This window comes from Orycteropus afer, unplaced genomic scaffold, assembly GCF_000298275.1.
Source record: "Orycteropus afer afer isolate SDZICR_OR568_19922 unplaced genomic scaffold, OryAfe1.0 scaffold00493, whole genome shotgun sequence".
NCBI classification, from domain to species: Eukaryota; Metazoa; Chordata; class Mammalia; order Tubulidentata; family Orycteropodidae; genus Orycteropus; species Orycteropus afer.
This window is the reverse complement of record NW_006922080.1, coordinates 1,323,080-1,343,792: the sequence shown is the minus strand read 5'-3', so window position 1 is coordinate 1,343,792 and position 20,713 is coordinate 1,323,080. Positions and strand designations below refer to the sequence as shown.

The 20,713-nt window shown below is 40.4% G+C and overlaps 1 protein-coding gene across 1 annotated transcript in view; it reads right to left on the bottom strand.

Moving 5' to 3' along the window:
* The window catches only part of NFRKB (nuclear factor related to kappaB binding protein), a 55,308-nt gene extending 38,041 nt beyond the window's left edge, over window positions 1-17,267 (bottom strand). The window contains exons 1-11 of the mRNA XM_007955187.2: window positions 17,133-17,267; window positions 14,014-14,215; window positions 8,003-8,130; window positions 6,984-7,158; window positions 6,316-6,417; window positions 5,255-5,328; window positions 4,178-4,262; window positions 3,237-3,417; window positions 2,878-2,986; window positions 2,522-2,648; window positions 2,214-2,279 (exon numbers count right to left, since the gene is read on the bottom strand). Coding sequence (XP_007953378.1) covers window positions 2,214-2,279; window positions 2,522-2,648; window positions 2,878-2,986; window positions 3,237-3,417; window positions 4,178-4,262; window positions 5,255-5,328; window positions 6,316-6,417; window positions 6,984-7,158; window positions 8,003-8,130; window positions 14,014-14,215; window positions 17,133-17,267 — 1,384 coding nt within the window. The remainder of the gene's footprint in view (window positions 1-2,213; window positions 2,280-2,521; window positions 2,649-2,877; window positions 2,987-3,236; window positions 3,418-4,177; window positions 4,263-5,254; window positions 5,329-6,315; window positions 6,418-6,983; window positions 7,159-8,002; window positions 8,131-14,013; window positions 14,216-17,132) is intronic.
* Between the last annotated feature and the right edge of the window lie 3,446 nt (window positions 17,268-20,713).

Below are 20,713 nucleotides of genomic sequence, written 5' to 3'. Positions count from 1 at the left end.
GAGGTGGTGGTTGCTTTGGGAGGAATGGCTGGTGAAAGGGCTGGAGGGAGGCAGCATGTTTGGCCTTGCAGTAATAGGCCTTGGGTTACTGCTGTCTTCCTCTTGTGAGATTAGAGGAGGTCAGAACATGTGGCCTCCTTGCCGTTTTTGCAGGATCATAACAAATTATGGGTAACATTTCAAAGAATGGGAATTCTGGAACACTCCACTGTACTCATGTGGAACCTATACATAGACCAAGAGGCAGTAATTCTAACAGAACTAGGGAATACTTTGTGGTTTAAAATCAGGAAAAGTGTATGTCAATGTTGTATCCCTTCACCATACTTACCAATCTGTATGCTGAGCAAATAGTCCAAGAAGCTGGACTACACGAAAAATGTGACTTCAGGATTGAATAAGACTCATTAATACCTTGCAAATGCAGATGATTCAATCTTGCTTGATGAGAAAGTTAAGTGGACTTGAAACATTTACTGAAAATGAAGACTACGGCCTTCAGCATGGATTACATCTCAACATAAAAGAAAAATCCTCACACAACTGGACATATAAGCCATGGGATAAATGAAGAAAAGACTGAAATTGTCAAGGATTTCATTTTACTTGCGTCCACAAGCAATACCCATGGAAGCCACAGTCAAGAAACCAAAGAACATACTGCATTGGGCAAATCTACTGCAAAAGACCTCACATTCCCACTAGGGATGGCTAAGATAAAAAACAAACAAATGGAAAATAACTGCACTGGTAAGGATGTAGAGAAAACAGAACCCCTTGTTCATTGCTGGTAGGAATGCACAACAGCCACTGTGGAAAGCAGATTGGCAATTCCTCAAAAAGTTAAACAAAGAACTACTACTGTTATTGTTTTTGCATTGAGTCAAATTCTGACTCATGGTAACCCATGCATGCAGACTAGAACTATTCCATAGGGTTTTCAAGGCTGTGACCTTTCAGAAGCAGACTGCCAAGCATGTCTTCTGAGGCACCACTGGATGGGTTCGACCACCGAACTTTCAGCTAGTAGTCGAGTAGTTAACTACTCATTATATCTCTGATACAACAAATGATATAACGATCATTAATATCTCTGTCCAAATGTTACTTCCTCAGGGAAGTCCTTCCTAACTCTCCAGACTAATCAATTCCTCATTACAAACTCCCATCCTTCCTGGCACTTTTCCTTTACATAATGTATCAATTTGTTGTTTCATTTCAATGAACATTTGTTTCCCAAACAGACTAAGTCCCATGAGGGGAGATCACTATCTGGCTTACAAACCATTATATCCTCTAGCACCTAATACAGTGCCTGACATCTAGTAGAAGCTCAATAAATGCTATAAGGAATCAATGAGTGTACTGCTTTCATAACCTTCTTGCCATTTACCTCTTTACAGACCACTCGAGAGAGATCAATGGGATGGGTTTGTGAACTTCAACAGGAAATAAACATTCAATTTCTCTTCTTGCTACCATCACCACTTAGTATTCACCAAGTTACTTTAGTAATGTTATTACAACTTATACATGAAGTGGGGCTTTATAAATTTAAGGCAAAAATGAGGACCTTGGTCTTTAGAAATAGCTTATTTAGGGCTGTATAGTATCTTGTTGCCTATCATCTCAATACCAAAGCCCATTTTCAGAAAAGTAAAGCAATCATTTCATTATAAAGGCTACCCCAAACCATTGCTGTTGTTAGGCATATCAAGTTCATTTAGACTAATAGTGAAGCAAATGACAGAGTAAACTGCCCCATAGGGTTTTCTTGGCTGTACTCTTTACAGGAACAGACTACCAGGTCTTTCTCCCATGGAGCTGCTGAGTGAGTATGAACCACCTATCTTCTGGTTAGCCGCTGAGTGCTTTAATTGTTGTGCCAGCAGGACTCCTATACCCATAGGTGGTTAATATAAATGTGGAAGCTATTTTAAATACCTTCACAGTTAAATCGAGCCATCAGCAGACTACTTCTTAATAGAAGTGATATTCCACCTCAGCTTTGGTGAGCAAAGTCCAACGGGAGGTGAAACCCATACCCTAAGAGTATGAAAGTGGTCTTGAAAGATGACTTTACTGCACAAACCAAGGTTTAGTACTGCTTTTTTTTCCAATGCAGAACTTTACTTACTGGAATGCAAAAGAAATGCAGCAGGGGGGAGAAAATGAAAATCCACTGCTATAAGTAGATAATATGAACTACTTACCAAGCAATTTCCACTGCTGGGTTTTCTCTTTGAATTCCACAAATGGAGAGAAACTGGAAGGAACAGCTGCAAGGATACAGATTATATAAACAAGTCATATAGGTCAGAGAAGTGCTCCCCTCTCCACGAACCCTGACAAAAGTTGCATCTAGAGCCACACGTGGATAACAGCTGAGACCCTTGAGCTCTGAGACTGCACTGGAATGTTTCGCAGTGTATCAGGATTAACCAGAAAAGCTGCAGTTTACTGTAAGAATTAGACAAAAGGAGAAAAATAAAACCTGACCCTACAGAAAAAAGCACCTTACCTCGGCTTTCTCCAGCAAGATATTGCAGGGCCGGTAGCACTAACTCTGCCCAGTTAGGGGCTGCAGAGAACCAGCTATTGAGAGAGCTGGCTGGAGATGACTGCCAATCCAAAACTCGCTCCTCTAGCTGAAGGAAAGTAAAAGCAGAAACCAGTCAGGTTTCTACTCTACACCACCTGCACAGATATGCCAGGCAAGCTCGGGTATACTGTGCCCAAAATTTACCCAAGTCACAAAGCAAGTTGGCTGCAGAGCTTTGAAAGAAACCCAGAGTTCTGCTTCTCAAGCTTTAGACTATTAAAGATTTCTAAGATTTGAAAACCTCAGTGAACACCTGATTTTTCCCAAACTCTTACCATAGGAAGGCTAGCCTGACCCTCTAGCAGCAAGATTTCTAATAGGAGAGAGAAGAAGCTGGAAGATATTTCATTGATTCCAAGGCAAGGTTTGAGGTCTTCAAGAGGCCTAATGAGGGAAGAAAAATACAATAACCAGAAAGGCCATGAACACATCCCTCTATGGTTCAGGCCCTCCAAGCCTCCTAAAGGACATTCTTTATTTTTCCTAGCAAGATCTCTGGGACTTAGGGGCTACATGCTTACCATAACGTCATCTAATTCAAGCATGCACACAGCAAGGACCAGGGCAAAGAGCACTGTACACCCCTCAGTTTAACTTTTTACCCTTTAGCTGCAATCCTCTGCTGCTCACTTACTCTTCCTTGATAGCAGGTATTGCCAGTGGAGATGGGGCCTGTGAGAGAGATGGGAGTCCCTCAGTACTGCTTAGGGGTTCAGCCAGATCCTCTGCTTCCGATTTAATCATTTTCAGTTTCTTCTTCTTCTTTTCCTCCTTTTCCTTAACCTTTTTTTTAAGGACAGCCAAGTCATATAGAGCTAGGAAGAAAAAGCAACACAAGTAACAGAACTGAAATTTCTACATCAGGAAATGGAGGGTCTTACCTGAATACCATTTTCCCAAGGCACACCAATAAAAGAAAGAAAAATCTCAATAATAAGACATTTACATTTTAATTACCAAATCCAACAAGTGAGTTATAGTTTTTTTTTTCTTTTTCTTTTTCTTTTTCTTTGGGTGAAGATTTACAGAGCAAATTCACTTTCCATACAGCACTTCACATATACTTTGTCTCATGTCATTGACCACAGTTTACCACAATGCAACAGCTCCCCTCCCACTTCCTCCCCATAGTTACCTCTTCCCAGTGACCATCCCCCCTACATACTCTCCTGCGCCCTGAGCTGTCTCCCTGTGCATAAGCAGCCCTTCCTTCTCCCATGATTGTTCTCTCTAGGGCGTGTACCTACTTGAGGTAAATGTTTAACTCACATGCCCGTACATTGTCTGGCTGGCAACCACAGGTGTGGGTTCAATTCCAGACCTGAAGGGCAGCTAGGGGCCATAGTCTCAGTGGTTCCACCAGGCTCGATTTACAGTTTTTTTAAACACTTTTTATTAAAGAGTATGGTATAGATTTGTTATTCATTTCACATCTTATTCATTTCCCATCTTATAAATCCGTAAGAAGCAGTAACAAAATAAATTATCAGCAAGAAGGCTGTATTCATACAGAATCATGTGATTTAACACCCAAGTCACATGAAAGCCACTTAGAGACACCATATGGCCAAGTACCTGCCAGAGAGCCCTTCCGACCAGCATTTACTCGAGTCATGATGTCGTTAAGAGTCAGGTCTGCTGTTAAGAGGTCCGGGTGATCCTAGATGTGATATTTGGAGATTTAGTCATGGGGGGCTCAAAAGGGAGCTAACTGATGGTGATTTTGCCAATTACCTAACAAAAACAGTAACGTATCAGATGCATTTGAAGAATCATGTTGAATTAAAAAGAGAGATTAAAAACTACTGCTCTTCACAATGGTGCACAGGAAAACTCAGTTTGAATCTTTTAAGTATGAAATTTTATGGTTTACAAAGCTCTTTCAGAGTCCTTATTTCATGTGCTCTTCCAACAGTCTTGTCAAGTATTATTACATTGTACAAAGAGAGTGGAGTTCAGAGATGTTAAGGGATTTTTCCCAGGATCATACAGTTGCTAAGTGAAAAGACAGAGATGAAACAGTTCTGAATGCTAACACGGGACTCTTGTTACATAACCCCTGTCATGTTGTTGTTGTTGTTATGTGCTGTCGAGTCAAACCCGACTCATAGCGACCCCTCCTTGGGTTTCCGAGGCAGTATCACTACGGAAGTAGGATTGCCCAACCTTCCTTCTGAGGAGTGGCTGATGGGTTTGAACCTCCAGCCGTCTGGTTAGCAGGCAAGTGTCTTAGCCTGTCATAGATGGACTCTTTTCTGTTCCTGAAAAGATACCATCTTTCTCTGCTATATCTCTGGCTTGGCTTTAGTGCCTCTACCTTAATTTGGTAAAGCAAAGTAACAGGAACAGTAAAAATGTTTAACAAGCACAAGATTGACTCTTAACTCTGATACTTACTGGCTATAGGACCTCAAACAAGCTCCTTAACCCCTCTGAGCACTGGCAAAATGGAGGTAATGATCATGTATTTCCCAGGGTTGTTGTAAGGATTAAATCTGATAAAGTTAGAGCACTTGTCAGTGTCTCACAACTTTGATGTTAACTAGCCTTTCTGGTTGCTCCTGCTGTAGTAGTGACTATCCATGTGCTCTTCAGGATATCTACTCCAGAGATAGCAAACTAATAACTAGTGGCCACCCTGCCCCATCTTACTGGTTGACGTTTCCGCTTCTCATGGTGCTTCTTTAACATTATCTTCAGGTCACTGTCCCCCAGTTCTATTTTATCTGAGAGAAAATGAACCAAATCACATGGACTATATCATTCTCTGCCACAATGCTCAAATGTGTTATTTTTCTTGTCACTTGTGATATGCAAAGGTAAAATTTTTCTATGTTTCCCTTCTGATTCCTGTGTAATACAAGTATCGAAAACCTTGAAATGGTTACAGAAGTAACACTTAAACTTTCCTATACAATGATCAGTAACAATGATTAGTTACTTAGCTGGTCCTAAAACATGTTAAAGGTTGTTAATATTCTTTTGTTCCTATGCTGAATATAAATTCTTCTTTAATTTCCTAGACATTTTAAGGAATTGCTATGATTGTAGTTATGAGCTCTTGTTCCATTATTATTCCTTAGCATTGCTATTTTAAGATATCACATTCTGCTTTCCTTAGCCCAAATACCAGCTGGTTAGCTCCTAAGGAAGTGTTTTTAAAAATGGAAAGTCCAGATCTGGGAGGTCATCTAGCTTAGTGTACTTCATATCCTCAGGGCACTATGAGGCTTGTGCACACTTACACACCAATTCCAGAGCAAATTATTTTTCTTAGTAACTCACTGTGGGTCTGAAATCCACTTATCTTAGTAAATATTGAAGCTACTCTATCAATTTTAGAATGCCCATTATTTCCAATGTTTTAACACCTCTGAAATCAGGATACATCTTAAAATTGACCATAATAATCAAGCTATAACTGTGCCATGATTTAATCGTTGACATTCTGAACTACTTCTTAAAGTCATGAAATCTCTGAGTTCACTGCCCACATTTTATATCTAGTTCCCAACATTACTTATACTCTGGGAAATAGCCTACATGTAAATAAGTGGAGTGGTAAAAAAAAACTTTGCCAAATTCTTTCAGTTCAGAACAACATTGCTTTGTATTCCTGGCAGGTAAGACTTCAGTATCTACCTCCCTCTAAGGAAGTTCTCAGATCTACATTCTGATTTCCCTGAGTGTCAATTTATCAACTCAGTCCTCACCTGCAGTTTTCATATCCATGGTTGAAAGTGTGGGCACCACCCTGAGGGGCACCGCAGGACTAGGAGAACACGCTGGAGAGCTCGGAAGCCATGAGCTGAGATCTTCAAAAGAAAATTTTTCTTGTAAATCCAACGTGGCTGTGGACTCCAATAGGGGAGATTGGGTAAGTGGCCATTTGGGTTCAACAAGGCTAAGCCATCCACATGGAGGCCAGGGTTCCACATTCCTTTCTGACCCTTCCCCAGATGGACTGGAGCACACTTAGGTCACTTAAACAGCTCTTCCAGGAAGAGAGGCGTCAACAGAGTGATGGGTCGCATTGCAGCAGGCCAACAGTCACTACTACTCTCCTGTAAGGGGAAAAGCAGTTCTCTCAAGTGGCACAATAGGACCAGACAAGCCTATTGTGGAAAGAACCCTGCCATGCAGGGATTTGTCCGACAGATTCTGACCTAAACTCCAATGCCACTTAAGTATCAAGGTATAAACAATGTATGTAGTCACTTCTTAACAGGAATGTCTCAATGACCCAAAGACCAAGGGTTTCTGAGTTCCACCATCCACCCACCACACAAGATTACTTTGAGGGATTCTTTGCTGTTACCACTGGCTCCAACTCGACAATAGTTGCCAGATGTTGCCACCCCAAGGGCTCATACACACTCACCTTCCTCATCAGATGATAAAGCTGTGTCACCACACTCTTCCTTCACTTCCCTCAAGACCTTCAAATAGCGCTGCTGGGTCCGCCACTCCCGCTCCTCAGGGGTGCAGGATGGGGAAGGGCGCTTCTGCCGAAGGGGAAGGGCTGGGCCACTCCTTCGGGCCATGTCTAGCAAATCCTAGAAGAGATCAAAGGTGGTACACCTTAATATCCAACTATAAGTCTACATTGTGCCACGGTGCTTAACAAACTCAACTCACTCCCCCCAGAGCATAAAGAAGCATGAGTATGTTCAAATAAAAAAGGCCTAGATTGATTATTACATGGTGAAAAATCCCAAATCTGAGTAACCTATTCCACAAAGAATGAACACTTATTTTACTATACATCCAAGTATTTCCACACCAAAGTTTAAACAATTAAAGATTATTGCCTCTAAGAATTACCTGGCTGGTATAGACCTAGGAGGCCATCTAGCTTAGTGTACTTCATATCCATCAGGGCATTATGAGGCTTGCATACACTTATGTATCAATTCCAGTGAGTTTTCATAATAACCCACTTCTTGTTGTTGTTGTTGTTGTTATGTGCCCTCGAGTCAGATCTCACTCATAGCGACCCTCCTTGGGTTTCCAAGGCAGTATCACTATGGAAGTAGATTGCCCCATCTTCTTTCTGAGGAGTGGCTAGTGGGTTTGAACCACCAGCCTTCTGGTTAGCAGTCAAGTACCTTACGCACTATGCTACCAGAGCTCCTAATAACCCACTAGGGGTCTAAAATCTACTTGTTTATCTTAGTAAATACTGAAGTTACTCTATCTCATCAATTTTAAGATGCACATTTTTCCTCCCATATTTTAACATCTCTGAAATCAGGATTAATCTAAAAATTGATCATAAGAATCATAAAAACTAAGTTATAATTGTGCCATGATTTAATTGTTGGCATTCTGAACTACTTAAGTCATGGAATCTCTTAATTCACTGCCCATATTTTATATCCAGTTCCCAATACTACTTACACTCCGGGAAGCAAGAATCTGTTTCAGCAGCCGATGGAAATACTGCTGCTGAGAGTTGAGATATCGTTTATACTGTGACTTGAAGCATAGTTGCCGATATTTGACCACTTCAGGGTTAAAGTGGCCATCTTAAAATAAAAAAAGAGATATATTTATATATGATTAGTAAACAACTAGTTAATGTGTGCTTAAAATGTGTTAAATTCTGTACTTGGTGGAAAAAAACATAATCCATGTCCTTGTGAAAACTACAGTCAAATGGAAGATACATTAACAGATTATGTATTATGTATTTAATAATGTATTAAAATACATTAACAGATGAGTATTCTCTTTAAGTACTAAAAGGAAATTAACTTGAAATAATTTTTTTAATTAATTAAAAAAACAAACTAAAAACCCACTGCCATTGAGTTGATTCTGACCCCCACAGACCCTATAGGACAGAGCACAACTGCCCCATGGGGTTTCCAAGGCTATAAATCTTTATAGAAGCAGACTGCTCTCTTTCTCTTGTGGATTGGCTGGTGGGTTCAAACAGCCGACCTTTTGGTTAGCAGCCAACTCTCTTAACCACTGCACCACAAGAGTTCCTTGTAGAGAAAGAGGAAAAAGTTTAAATCAGGGACCAAAATAAAATCCACTGCAATTGAGATGCCTTGTAGTGACCCTACAGGACAGAACTGTTCCACAGGGTTCCCAAGACTGTAAATCTTTATGGAAGAAGACTACCACATCTTTCTTCCACAGAGTAGGTGGTGGGCTCCAACCACTGACTTTCAGTCAGAAAATGAGTGCTTTAACCACCGTGTCACAAGGGCTCCTTTAAATCAAGGAAGGAATCTCTAAAAAGATACATGAGATCTGACTAAAGAAATTAGGGTAAAATGGTTACAACATATGTTTTACTGTACTTCTAGTTCCAAACATTTTCTATGTTAGAAATTTTTCAAAATGGAAAACTGGGAGAAAAATAAAAGGGAACCAAAAAAAATAGAAATAAAAATGGGGAAAATTCTATTCCAGAAAGAGGAAATAGCATGTGCTAATGCCTTGAGGCATGTTCCCAAAACTGAAGAAAAGTCTTTAAGACTAAAGCAGAGTACATTTTTACTGAGGAGGAATAGCACATAACCTTGGAAGGTAAGCAGGATCAAATCACAGGAAAAAGTTGTGCATCATGGCATGGACTTCGGATTTTACTCTAAGTACAATGGGTATTTGAAGGTTTTAAAGTGGGAAAATGATATGAATGGGAGCAAGACTACAGGAGGTCCCAGTGACAGACAATGGTGGTTTGGTCCAACGGCTTCCCTCCACATTCAGAATAAAAGGCAAGGTCCTAAAGATGGCATGCCAGGCACTTTACGATCTGTTCCCTACAATCTCTGACTTCACCTCCCATCACTCTCACTTCTGCCCATCCCACTCTAGCCATACCAGCCTCCATGTGGTGTCCTGAGTAGGCCATATATAGCCTACATTCTCCAAGCCACTGTATTTAACGCTCCTTCTGCCTGTAGTGAGCCAGGAGGAAAAAAAAAAAAAAAAAAAGTGGAGGGTCAGTGAAAAAGGAAAAGACCCTCAATGAGTGAATTGACACAGTGGCTGCAACAATGACTTTGAGTATAGCAAGCATTGTGAGGATGGAGCACGACGAGGCAGTATTTCATTCTATTGTACAATGTCAACATGAGTTGGGGCTGACTCGACAGCATCTAACATCAACAACTGCCTGCAGTGCTTCCCTTCCAAACACACACAGAGTATTTTCATCGCCAGCTTGTCTTACCTTCATTAAGTCCCTGTTCAAATGTACTTCATCAGAGATGCCTTGCCTGAGAAATGTATGTAAAACAGCTCCCTTCACAATACTCAGCCCCCTTACTCTTCTTTATTCTATATCGCACTTGCTTATCATCTAACCTGTTTCTAGCTATTAAAATATAAGATTATTACTTTATCTCCTAAACCTCAAAAAATGCCTGGCACATTTTAGCTGAATAAAAAACAGTGCTTAAATGAATGGAAGGAGAGAGACTTGAGATATACTTTTGACGTACAAAGATGAGACCTGCTGATATCTTGGATGCTAGGGCAAAAGAGAAGAAAGAGGTCAATCTAATATGCTACCTGGATTACTGGACATGAACAACTGTTACTATCTCCTAAAATAAGGAAGTCTGAGATAGATCCATCTGGAACATATTAAATTTGAGAAAATATGTTATGATGACAACTGAGGGGTAAAGATTGAATAGCTAATCTTGGACAACTAGAATAAGAGTTAAAATCACAAGACAGCTATTTTATTTATTTTTTCTTCCTTAGCCACTGTAAGGGAGCTCTGGTGGCGTAGTGCCAAAGGCACTTGACTGTTAACCAAAAGGTTAGCGGTTCAAACCCACAAGCCACTCCTTGGAAGATTGGGTGATCTACTTCCCTAGTGATACTGCCTCTGAAACCCAAGGAGGGGTCGCTATGAGTCGGAGATGACTCGACAGCACATAACAACAACAGCCACCTTAAATATCTAAGATAATTAAAAATAGTAGCAAACACTGAAGCAGTACCTGGCACATAAGGACCCTACATATATTAACTCATACAATCTTCACAGCATGAAATCGGTACTATTAACTCCCCTTTCTACAAATGAAGAAACTGAAGCAAAAACAAATTAAATAAATTACAGATTAAATAGAGTGAAACCAGCTTTGAACTCAGGTAGATCAGCTACAGAGTCCAAGCTCTTAATCAGCACGTTATATGTCTACTGCATGGAAATAGGAAATTTGACCATCAAGAAGATAGCCAAGAGTTTAATGCTCTGATGCTGTTTGACATACAGAAAACAGACAAATATCCTACTTCTTTGCCTCTGAATTACTTTTTTTCTGTCTTTAGTTTCCCTCACTTTTCAATAGCCATTAAATGCTATGTGGTGTCAAGTGGATTTCAACTTACAGTGATTTTATGTGTACAGAGTAGAATTACTGTACCTCTGTTGAAATGGTAATATCTTGGACATAATGGACTAAGGAAAATATAATATTAAAATTAATTTTACATGTTTTTATTTTTCTTAATTAGGCTACTAGGAATTTTAAAATTAAACATGTGGCTCATGTAATATTTTTGACTAGCACTAAGCAAGAATACAATGAAAAAGGGGAAGAATGGTACCAGGTGAAGCTGGGTAACCGGGCAGGGGCCATATTACATAAATCTTTGTAAGCTGGGGCGAACAGAATTAACTTTACCCTAAGTTAAGGCAAATTGGTAAATAAACAATGAAGTTTTAAGATCACTGACAGCTGGTGGATGCTGTAGTTTAAGTAGTCCAGACAAAAGTCATTAATGAAGAGATGGTGACTGGACACAGGTAAGTATAAGAAGATGGCCCTTAAAGAACAGTAACAGAAACAGGAATACTCAGTGGCAAAGAGGTTAACAATAAAAGGAGGGGGCAAATAAACAGGAAGAAACCAGGACAGAAAGGACTCACTAGTGAAAAGGGAATAAAATTTCAAGATGAAAGAAGTGGTCTTGTGTTAAATGCTGCAGGAAGATCAAGAAGAGAACTCAACAGCATTTGCTGGTTTGGAAATTACATGTTCACTAAAGGACATGGGTGAGAAAGAAAAACTGCTTGTTGAGACAACTGGTAAAATTTGAATGTGGATTGTGTATTAGGTAACAGTGTATCCACGCCAAGAAGTTTGGAAGATAGCTATATGGCCAACTGACTGGAAAAGATCCTTATTTGTGCCCATTCCAAAGAAAGGTGATCCAAGAGAATGTGGAATTATTGAACAGTATCAGTAATATCACACGCAAGTACAATTTTGCTGAAGATAATTTAAAAATGGTTGCAGCAGTACATCGATAAGGAACTACCAGAAATTGAAGCTGGATTCAGAAGAGGGCATGAAATAATGGATATTATTGCTGACAGGGGATGGATCTTCACTAAAAGCAAAGAATACCAGAAAGATGTTTACCTGTGTTTTATTGACTATGCAAAGGCATTTGACTGTGTGGATCATAACAAATTATGGATAACACCAGGAAGAATGGGAATTCCAGAACACTTAATTGTGCTCACGAGGAAGCTTATGTATATAGACCAAGAGGCTGTCATTCAAACAGCAACAAGGGAACGTTGCACTGTTTAAAATTAAGAAAGGTGGGCATCAGACTTGTATCCTTTCAACATACTTATTCAATCTGAATGCTGAGCAAATAATCTGAGAAGCTAGACTATACGAAGAACTTGGCATCAGGATTAGAAGACTCATTAACAACCTGTTATATGCTGATGATACACCCTTGCTTGCTGAAAGTAAAGTGGACCTGAAGCACTTATTGATGAAGATCGATATGGATTACATCTCAACATAAAAAAACCCAAAAATCTTAGAAGTAAATCAATAAGCAACATCATGATAAAGGGAGAAAGAACTCAAGCTGTCAGAGATTTAATTTTATTTGGATTGTTGTGGAAGCAATAGTCAAGACCTCAGAGTATGTACTCAACTCTGCAATTCTGCTGCAAAAGACTTCTTTAAAGTGTTAAATAGCAAATATTCCACTTTGAAGACACAGAAACTGCAGGGGGCAGTGAGTTTATGTTAATGAGGGAAAAACAACTCAGAAAAGACGGATGAAAATGTTTATACAACTCACAGAATGTAATCAGCATTACCAAATGGTACATGTACCAGCTGCTTAAGTTGTGTATATTGCTGTGTAAATTCTCAACAACAAAATAAATAAAATAAAGGGAAAAAAAGAGTGGTCCTAACCCATTCTAGAATCCCCAACTGCACACACAAGAACTGATGGATGCAAAAAACAAAGACTTTTGGGAAGTAAGTTCACAGGGTCCCTAATCATCACCCCACAGATTTCTTCTCAATTATAAAGCAAAAAAGTATCCTTACAATCAAGAGGCAGATACCACTTAATCAAAAGATCAAATCTGGCATTACCAACAATGGAACACACTGATATTATGTGCCTCCTGAGGGAAAGAAGTTGCAAAGTAGTATTCTTGCCAAAAACTTTCAATTTTTTGTTTTCATGAGCAAACAAAAAGACAAGTCCTTAAAAAGTAACAAATTTTACAATTCAAATGTCCTGGGTTCTTCAAAAATGTCTTGGAAGATTTAGAAAAAAAGAAAAAAAGCAAAGGGTCCTAAATTCAAGGAGCTAAAGAGTCACAATACTCAAATGAAATGCAAGAAGTTGACAGAATCCTCAATTTAAAAGGGAAAAATAATCACTTTATTACAAAGGACATTTTGGGGAACAACAGAAAATCTGAATATGGACTAATATTTATTGTTGTTGCTGTTATGTGCTGTTGAGTCGGCCCTGACTCATAGCGACCCCTCCTTGGGTTTCCGAGGCGGTATCACTACGGAAGTAGATTGCCCAACCTTCCTTCTGAGGAGTGGCTGGTGCGCTTGAACTGCCAGCCTTCTGGTGAGCAATCAAGTGCACTATTTGCTCAATGTTAAATTTCTTGGGTGTAATAGGATTGTGATTATGTAAGAATATACCCTTGTTCTTAAAAGATATACACATCCTGAAGTACTTGCTACTGAAGTGTCATATTTTCTGTAGCAAAAAAGAAAGATGTGTGGATGTCTGAGTGCGTATATAAAATAAAGCAAACGAAAAAGTAATTTTAATAATTTTTAAAAAGGGTACTGGTAATATTCTATTTTGTGATCTGCATAGTGGCTACATAATTGAGTTTATATTATTAAAAACTGTTATTAAAGAGAAACATGTTTACTATTTATATATATATTTGAACATACATCAATAAAATTTCATTAAATAAAAAAAGGAAGAGTGGCCTAGGCAATGAAATGCTGTACAAAACCACTCTGTTGAATCAATACATGAAAATAAACACACAAAATAAAATGAAGGGATATCCACATTGGTGAATGTGTCCCACACCCACCTCCCTTTAAAAAAGAATACGAGCCACAGACCTCGGAAAAGCTTCTGGGCAATGTGCAGAGGGTTTCCGAAGCGGAAGTTCTCCCCACTGAACAGGGCTAGGATAAGCTGGTTTTGCTGCTCAATACTGTCCTCAGGAAAGAGAGGCAGGAACTGTTGGAGGTATTCACGTTGGGAGTCACTTAGTACTTCTTGCCAGGTTGAGAGGCTGACTACATCAAAGAATATCTCAGGCTAAAAGAGTTAGAAAAAGTGGGAGAAATGTAAACAACAGAAAAATAAAAACAAGTTTTAAAACAAATTAAAATTCCAATGATCTTTACTCAATAACTCAAAATTTAGGGATTAGCAAAAACTATGTATAGATCAAAGTTTTCTATCCAACAATATATAATAATCCAGAGGCAGATGATCTCAGCAGAGAGAATACCATTTGGTAACCATCTCTGCCAACACAGGGTATGATATCAGACATCTGAATTTAGATTAAACTGCGTGGCAGGAAAAAATTAACATAGGGAAAGAATGAACTTGGAGTTGAGGTCATCTGCTGAGAGTAAAAAGAAAAAAATTTAATTCAATAATTATATATTGAATATCTTCTATGTGCCAAGTACTAAGCTAGACTGGCATACACACTCTCTGGTATGAGGTCAACTAAGCAAATTCAATGTAGAATAGTAAGTGCAGATAAGTACAGAGGCACAAAGAAGAAACACACATCCCACCAGACTTACAATGTCAAAGAAAGTCTACCAGAGGAAGTGGTACTTTAAGAGAGTAAAGGGATAAAAAAAAAGATGTTAGGAGAGTAGAACCATAAAAACAAAAGAACAATACAAAAGAAAGATAGCAGTTACCTACAGGGGAAAGGATGAGATGGGAGGGATACATGAGACACAATAATGGTATTGGTGATGGTCTACTTCTTAACCTATGTAGTAACTACATGGGTATCCATTTTGTTACTGCTTAAAACATACATATATAAACATTCTATATACTCTGATATGGACTGAATTATGTCCCCCCAAAAATGTGTGTTGTAAATTCTAGCCTCTCTGCCTATGGTTATAACCCCATTTGGGAATGAGTTGTCTTTATTATGTTAATGAGCCAGGATCTGTGAAGGGCTTATTTTGAGTCAATCTCTTTTGAGATATGAAAGAGATTAAACAAGCAAAGGAAGTAGAGATGAGGGAAGACTGATGCCAAGCCACATGGAGATCTCCAAGGAACCAGGAAGCAGAAGGTAAAAAGTCAAGGACCTTCCCCTAGAACTGACAAAGAAAGCCTTACCCAAGAGCCAGAGATCTGCATTTGAACTTCCAGGGCTAAACTGTGAGAAAGTAAATGTGTTTGTTAAGGCCACCCGTTGTGGTATTTCTGTTACAGCAGCATTAGATAACTAATGCACTCTTTTTATGTGTGATATATTTCCCTATTTTTTTCCCCTAATTAACAGAGTTCAGATACTGTTTGGCTGGAGCAGACAGGAGGAGCAGCAGAATACCAAGGGACTTAAAAAACATTAGTTTGACTTTATCCTACAGGCAATGGAGAACCACTAAAGGGTTAAGCAGGAGACAATCCAGAAACCCAACTATCTCCTAGGCACCTCTGCATGCATGAATCAAAAGTTCCCTACAAACCTATTTTTGCTCACCACTGTATTTCTATTATCTAACTCAGTGGCTGGCATAAAGCAGGTACTCAATAAAACAAGCAATTGGCTGACTAAACGAACAACGAAGAGATTTACCTGAAAGAGAATATAAAACTAAGAAAGCATAGTTGAGACTGATATATACCAACTTCAGTACAGCTGTTACTTTGGCTTGGAGGGGGATTAGATAAGGGCACAAGGCAGCTGCAACTTTATCTACAATGAAATTATCACCTACAACTCAGTGATGCCTAGAATAAGTATTGCTATATTATTCTCTGTTGTTAAGTGCCATCAAGTCCATAAAGAGACTGGTGATGCAGTGCCTAAGGCATTTGATGGCTAACCAGAAGTTGGCGGTTCAAACTCACCAGCAGCTCCACGCAAGGAAGATGGGATAATCTACTTCTGTGAAGATTTATCACCTTAGAAACCCAATGTAGGTTGCAGTAAGTCAGAATTAACTTGATGGCAGTGAGTTTAGTTAACTTTTGGTTGAATCTATTCATAGCAACCCCGTGTGACAGAGTAGAACTGCCCCACTGGGTTTTGTTAGCTATAATCTTTACAGAAGCAGATCACCAAGTCTTTCTCCTGTGGAGCTGCTGAGTAGGTCTCAACCATTCACCTTTCAGTTAGCCAAGCACTTGACTGTGCACCATCAGGGATCCTTATATTATTCTCTATACCTACACCAAGATGTCAAAACAAACAAACAAAATAATTGTCAGTGTTTGAACATACACAATGCCTTGCACACAGCTAGGACTCAATATATGACATCCACTTTAACTATGATTATATATCCTGCCTATGAACATGGTCAACAACATGCTGACATCCTATCCCATGGCATGTACCATTAACTTAACCAAGGTTACTATGGACAGAGATTATGTTTGGGTTCTGCTTAATGCTTCAACATGAGTAACCATTTTAATGTGAAAAATAACAAACCAGCTGCCATCAAGTTGATTCCAACTCACAGTAACCCCTTGTGTTGCAGAGCAGAATTGTGCTCCATAGGGTTTTCAAGGCTGTGACTTTTTAGAAAATAGATCACCAGACCTTTCTGCTGATATGCCTCTGGGTAGGTTCAAACCTTTTAGGCAGCAGTTGAGCTATTAACCATTTGCACTACCCAGCAACATTTTAATGTAAGCACACACATAATTCTGCTCTTGAAATATAAAATTTTTTAATTGTTGGAGACTATCGTGTTAAAAAAACAGGGCTTATGTCATATTACCAAGCTATAGTGACATGTTATTAAACATGCAAGATGTAACTTATACTTTATTCTTTAATTAGACTATTAAATAGACTTTACACTTAAAAAAAAAAAAAAAGAGATACAAGATCATTCTACCCACAATGTGAAAAGAGTACAAAAGACTGGAAATCTGTAGAGGGTAAAAAAGATTTAGAAGAGCACCTATGGGAAAACAGACAAAAGGAAAAGACTGAGACAAGGTCAGTGCTTACATCCTCTAGAAGGTCCTCGGGCAGACTAACCCTCGTGCCTCCCAGTAGGCAGTCTTCCATAATACGAGTGCCATGGCCATCTCCACATGGACCCAGTTCCAGGGGATCCGTTAACATATGATCCAAGGAATCCATTGCTTATTCTTCAGAGATGCTCTTGATATGCAGTGATACCTTGAGATAAAACCAAAAACCAAACTTGTCAAGTTAGCTCTGACTCATGGAGACCTCATGTGTGACAGAGCAGAACTATACTCCATAGGATTTTCAGTGGCTGACCTTTCAAAAGTAGATGACCAGGCCTTTATTTCAAGGCGGCTCTGGGTAGAAATCAAACTGCTAACCTTTCAGTTGTTGTTAGGTGCCGTCAAGTTGGCTCCGACTCACACCAACCCTATGTATAACAGAACAAAACACTGCCTGGTCCAGCGCCAGCCTCACAATCCTTACTATACTTGAGTCCATCATTACAGCCCAAAGGCCCCTCCCCTTTTCCACTTTACTAAGCCTGATATCCTTCTCCAGGGAATGGTCCCTTCTGACAACATGACCAAAGTAGGTGAGACAAAGTCTGGCCATTCTCACTTCCAAGGAACATTCTGGCTGCACTTCTCCTCACTGAGCAGCACTTAATTGTTTGCACCACTCATCCAAAAAAATTAAAACAAAACAAACAAACCTACTACCATTGACTCAATTCCAACTCACAGTGATCCTACAGGACAGAGTAAAACTGCCCCATAAGGTTTCCAAGGCTATAAATCTTTACAGAAACAGATCATCTCATATTTCTCCCAAGGAGCAGCAGCAGGTCGGTTTGAACCACTAACCTTTGGTTAACAGCTGAGTGCCTTGACCACTGCACCAACAAGGCTCCTACCACCCCGATAGGCAGAATCCCAGCAATCTCGTTGATGCCAATACTTGTATAAGAAATATTCTGGCCCAGAAAATATTCATGCTTAACAATCTTTATTCTGACCTTCCTTACATCCTAATTAGAGCTAAACAGCTCTTCTCCATCCCTTCCACCAATGCATTCTCATTTAAATTTCCAAATCTTAGCTGGTAGGTTTCTTATTTCTCAGAACCTTCCTATGCTAACTCCTAAATTTATAGGATTTCTTATGCTAACATGAACTTATAATAATCCACATAAACTCCAGAAGCTCTAGCAGCTGACCATGACAACAATCAGTAAAGTCAGTGGCCAATCTGCTTTAATTAGTCCACTTGACCTTTATAACCATGAATTCTCCCTGTAACAACTAAACACTACCGATCATCTTCAAAAAAGTACATATTATAACATTTTCTGAGAATATCTCACAACACTGATGACTGGATCAGACATAAAATGAGGCTTTACGTACAAAGGACTGAACAAAGCTAACAGGACCACAAAACCAAACGCCCTGTGAAGTCGATTCCAGTTCATAGCAACACTACGGGTCAGAGTAGAACTGCCCCACAGGATTTCCAAGGCTGTAAATCTTTATGGAAGCCAATGCCTCATCAACCCACAGAGCAGCTGGTGGGTTGAACTGCTGACCTTTTGGTTAGCGCCTAATGCTTTAACTACAGCACCACAAGGAGTGAGAATTCAATCATTTTGCAGGCATTTACTGAACCCATTCTTTCCAGTTCCTGTTCTTATCCTACTAATGACAATCCAAATGGGCACAGTAAAATGCAAAGAAAAGTGGACTTAATCAAAACACCAGACTTCTAGCCCAGGTTTGTGACTAATTCCCACAGACTTTAACATACATCTTACCTCTCCAGGTGTCAGTCTCTTTATCTGTAAAATGAAGTGGCACTGGTCCTCTCTACTAGTAGTTATTTCCAATCTCAGAATTTTGCAATGAATTATCTCCTGATGAGTGACAGCTCATATTACTTGATGCAAGTATTTTTCATTTCCAAGTCTCTGAAATGATAAAAGAGCGGACTGTTACTGTTACTTCTAAAATAAAGCACCTTTCCACTAAAGTATTTCAAGTTATTGTGAAGAAATTTCCAACCTATGTAAGGATACAGGGGAAAGATTAAGGGTGGATCAAGACAGGTGATGGCCCCCTAGCACCTGTGCCCAGATATACTTTCAGCACGCAGTGAAATATAACTGCCTCAACATAACAGGTGGCTAAATAAACAAGGCAGATAGGAAAGTACATGGCATGGAGTTTAATAAAACTTTAAAACAGGAAGAAAAAAGGTAGAAACAACTTGTGCTAAGAGTAAAATTCTCTTAATAGAACTGGCACAGGACAGGTAATAGCTACAAAGTTGGCGTTCTCCCCGACTCTTTGGAGCATCAGCTGTTTGCACAACACAAATTTCCTCGATTAAGGTGGATGTCTAACTAAATTTAATCTATCCATGCGACTACCTTTGCCCCGCCACTATTCTGATCAAGGCCTCAAAACAAAAAAAGTAGGCAACAGCCAGGGTTTTGAAACTCCGCAAGCCAAGGGATTCTAAGTCTTGGAGGGCCCTAGGCTTCTTCAGTAGTCCAGGAAGTCCTCTCCCAACGGCCCCGCCTCTCCACCAAGGCAGCGACCTTACTCCTGAACCGTCCTCAACGAAACAGCCAAACTCTTGGCTCGTTCCTGACCAACCGCCAGGTCCAAATCCGTGGAACCCACAACTAACCCCTTCACATCCAACCCTGCCCCAGGCCAAGGCCCAGGTCCTAACTTCTGAACTCCCTCGCCCTCGGCCCCTCCCCCACACCATACCTAACTCTAACCCCCACCAATCGGGCCGCCCGGCTCCCGGGCGCCTGCTCCCTCGCCCACAGGAACCACCACCTTCGGAGACCCAGCCGCTCCCTCCTCCCGCTCCCCAGAGATATTTCATCCTTTCGCGGGCCCGGACCGGCTCTCACCTGAGCCGAAGGCTCACGTCCCCCAACCCGCTACGCTTCTTCAGCCCCGGGTCGTGAACGTGCTCGCTCCCGCAAGACGTCCCGGTGCGTGCACGCTCGGACTGGGGCGGCGGAAGGGGCGGGGCTGCGAGGGGAGAAACCGGAATACTCGAGGGCTGAGACTTAGAGGGGTGGAGCCTGAAGATCGCCGGAGTTGGGGGTGTAGTGGGCGGGGCCTAGAGGGAGCTAGAAGCAGGCCTGCAAGGGGCGAGGCCTGGAGAAGGCAGAAGGGAAGGCTGCGGTGGGCAGGGCCTAGAGTGCGCCTGGAGCTCCGCCTTTTCGACGCGGGGACTCGGCGGCAAGGGCAGGGCTTGCACCTAGAGCGTTGTTGGGTCTCGAGAATCCCATTTCTATTTAGTATGTAGGTCTCACCTGGTTTAGGAACTTCTAGGGGGCAGTGTCTCAATAGCTTTTGCCTGGGAAATTGAGGCTTCAGAGTCTGAGAGAGTAAATACAGTTTTATATGCTAACGTGTGCAGAGACAGTCGGCACCGGGACTGTACTAAGCGCTTTATATCCACTCTCTTTGTACAACTGTCTGAATTATGAATTATTTCATCTCACAACTGAGGAATCCAGAGTTTTGAACTTACACCCTCAGTCTTGTTTCCCAGTATGGGTTCCGAAATTCGCGACAGGGGAAAACTCCCAT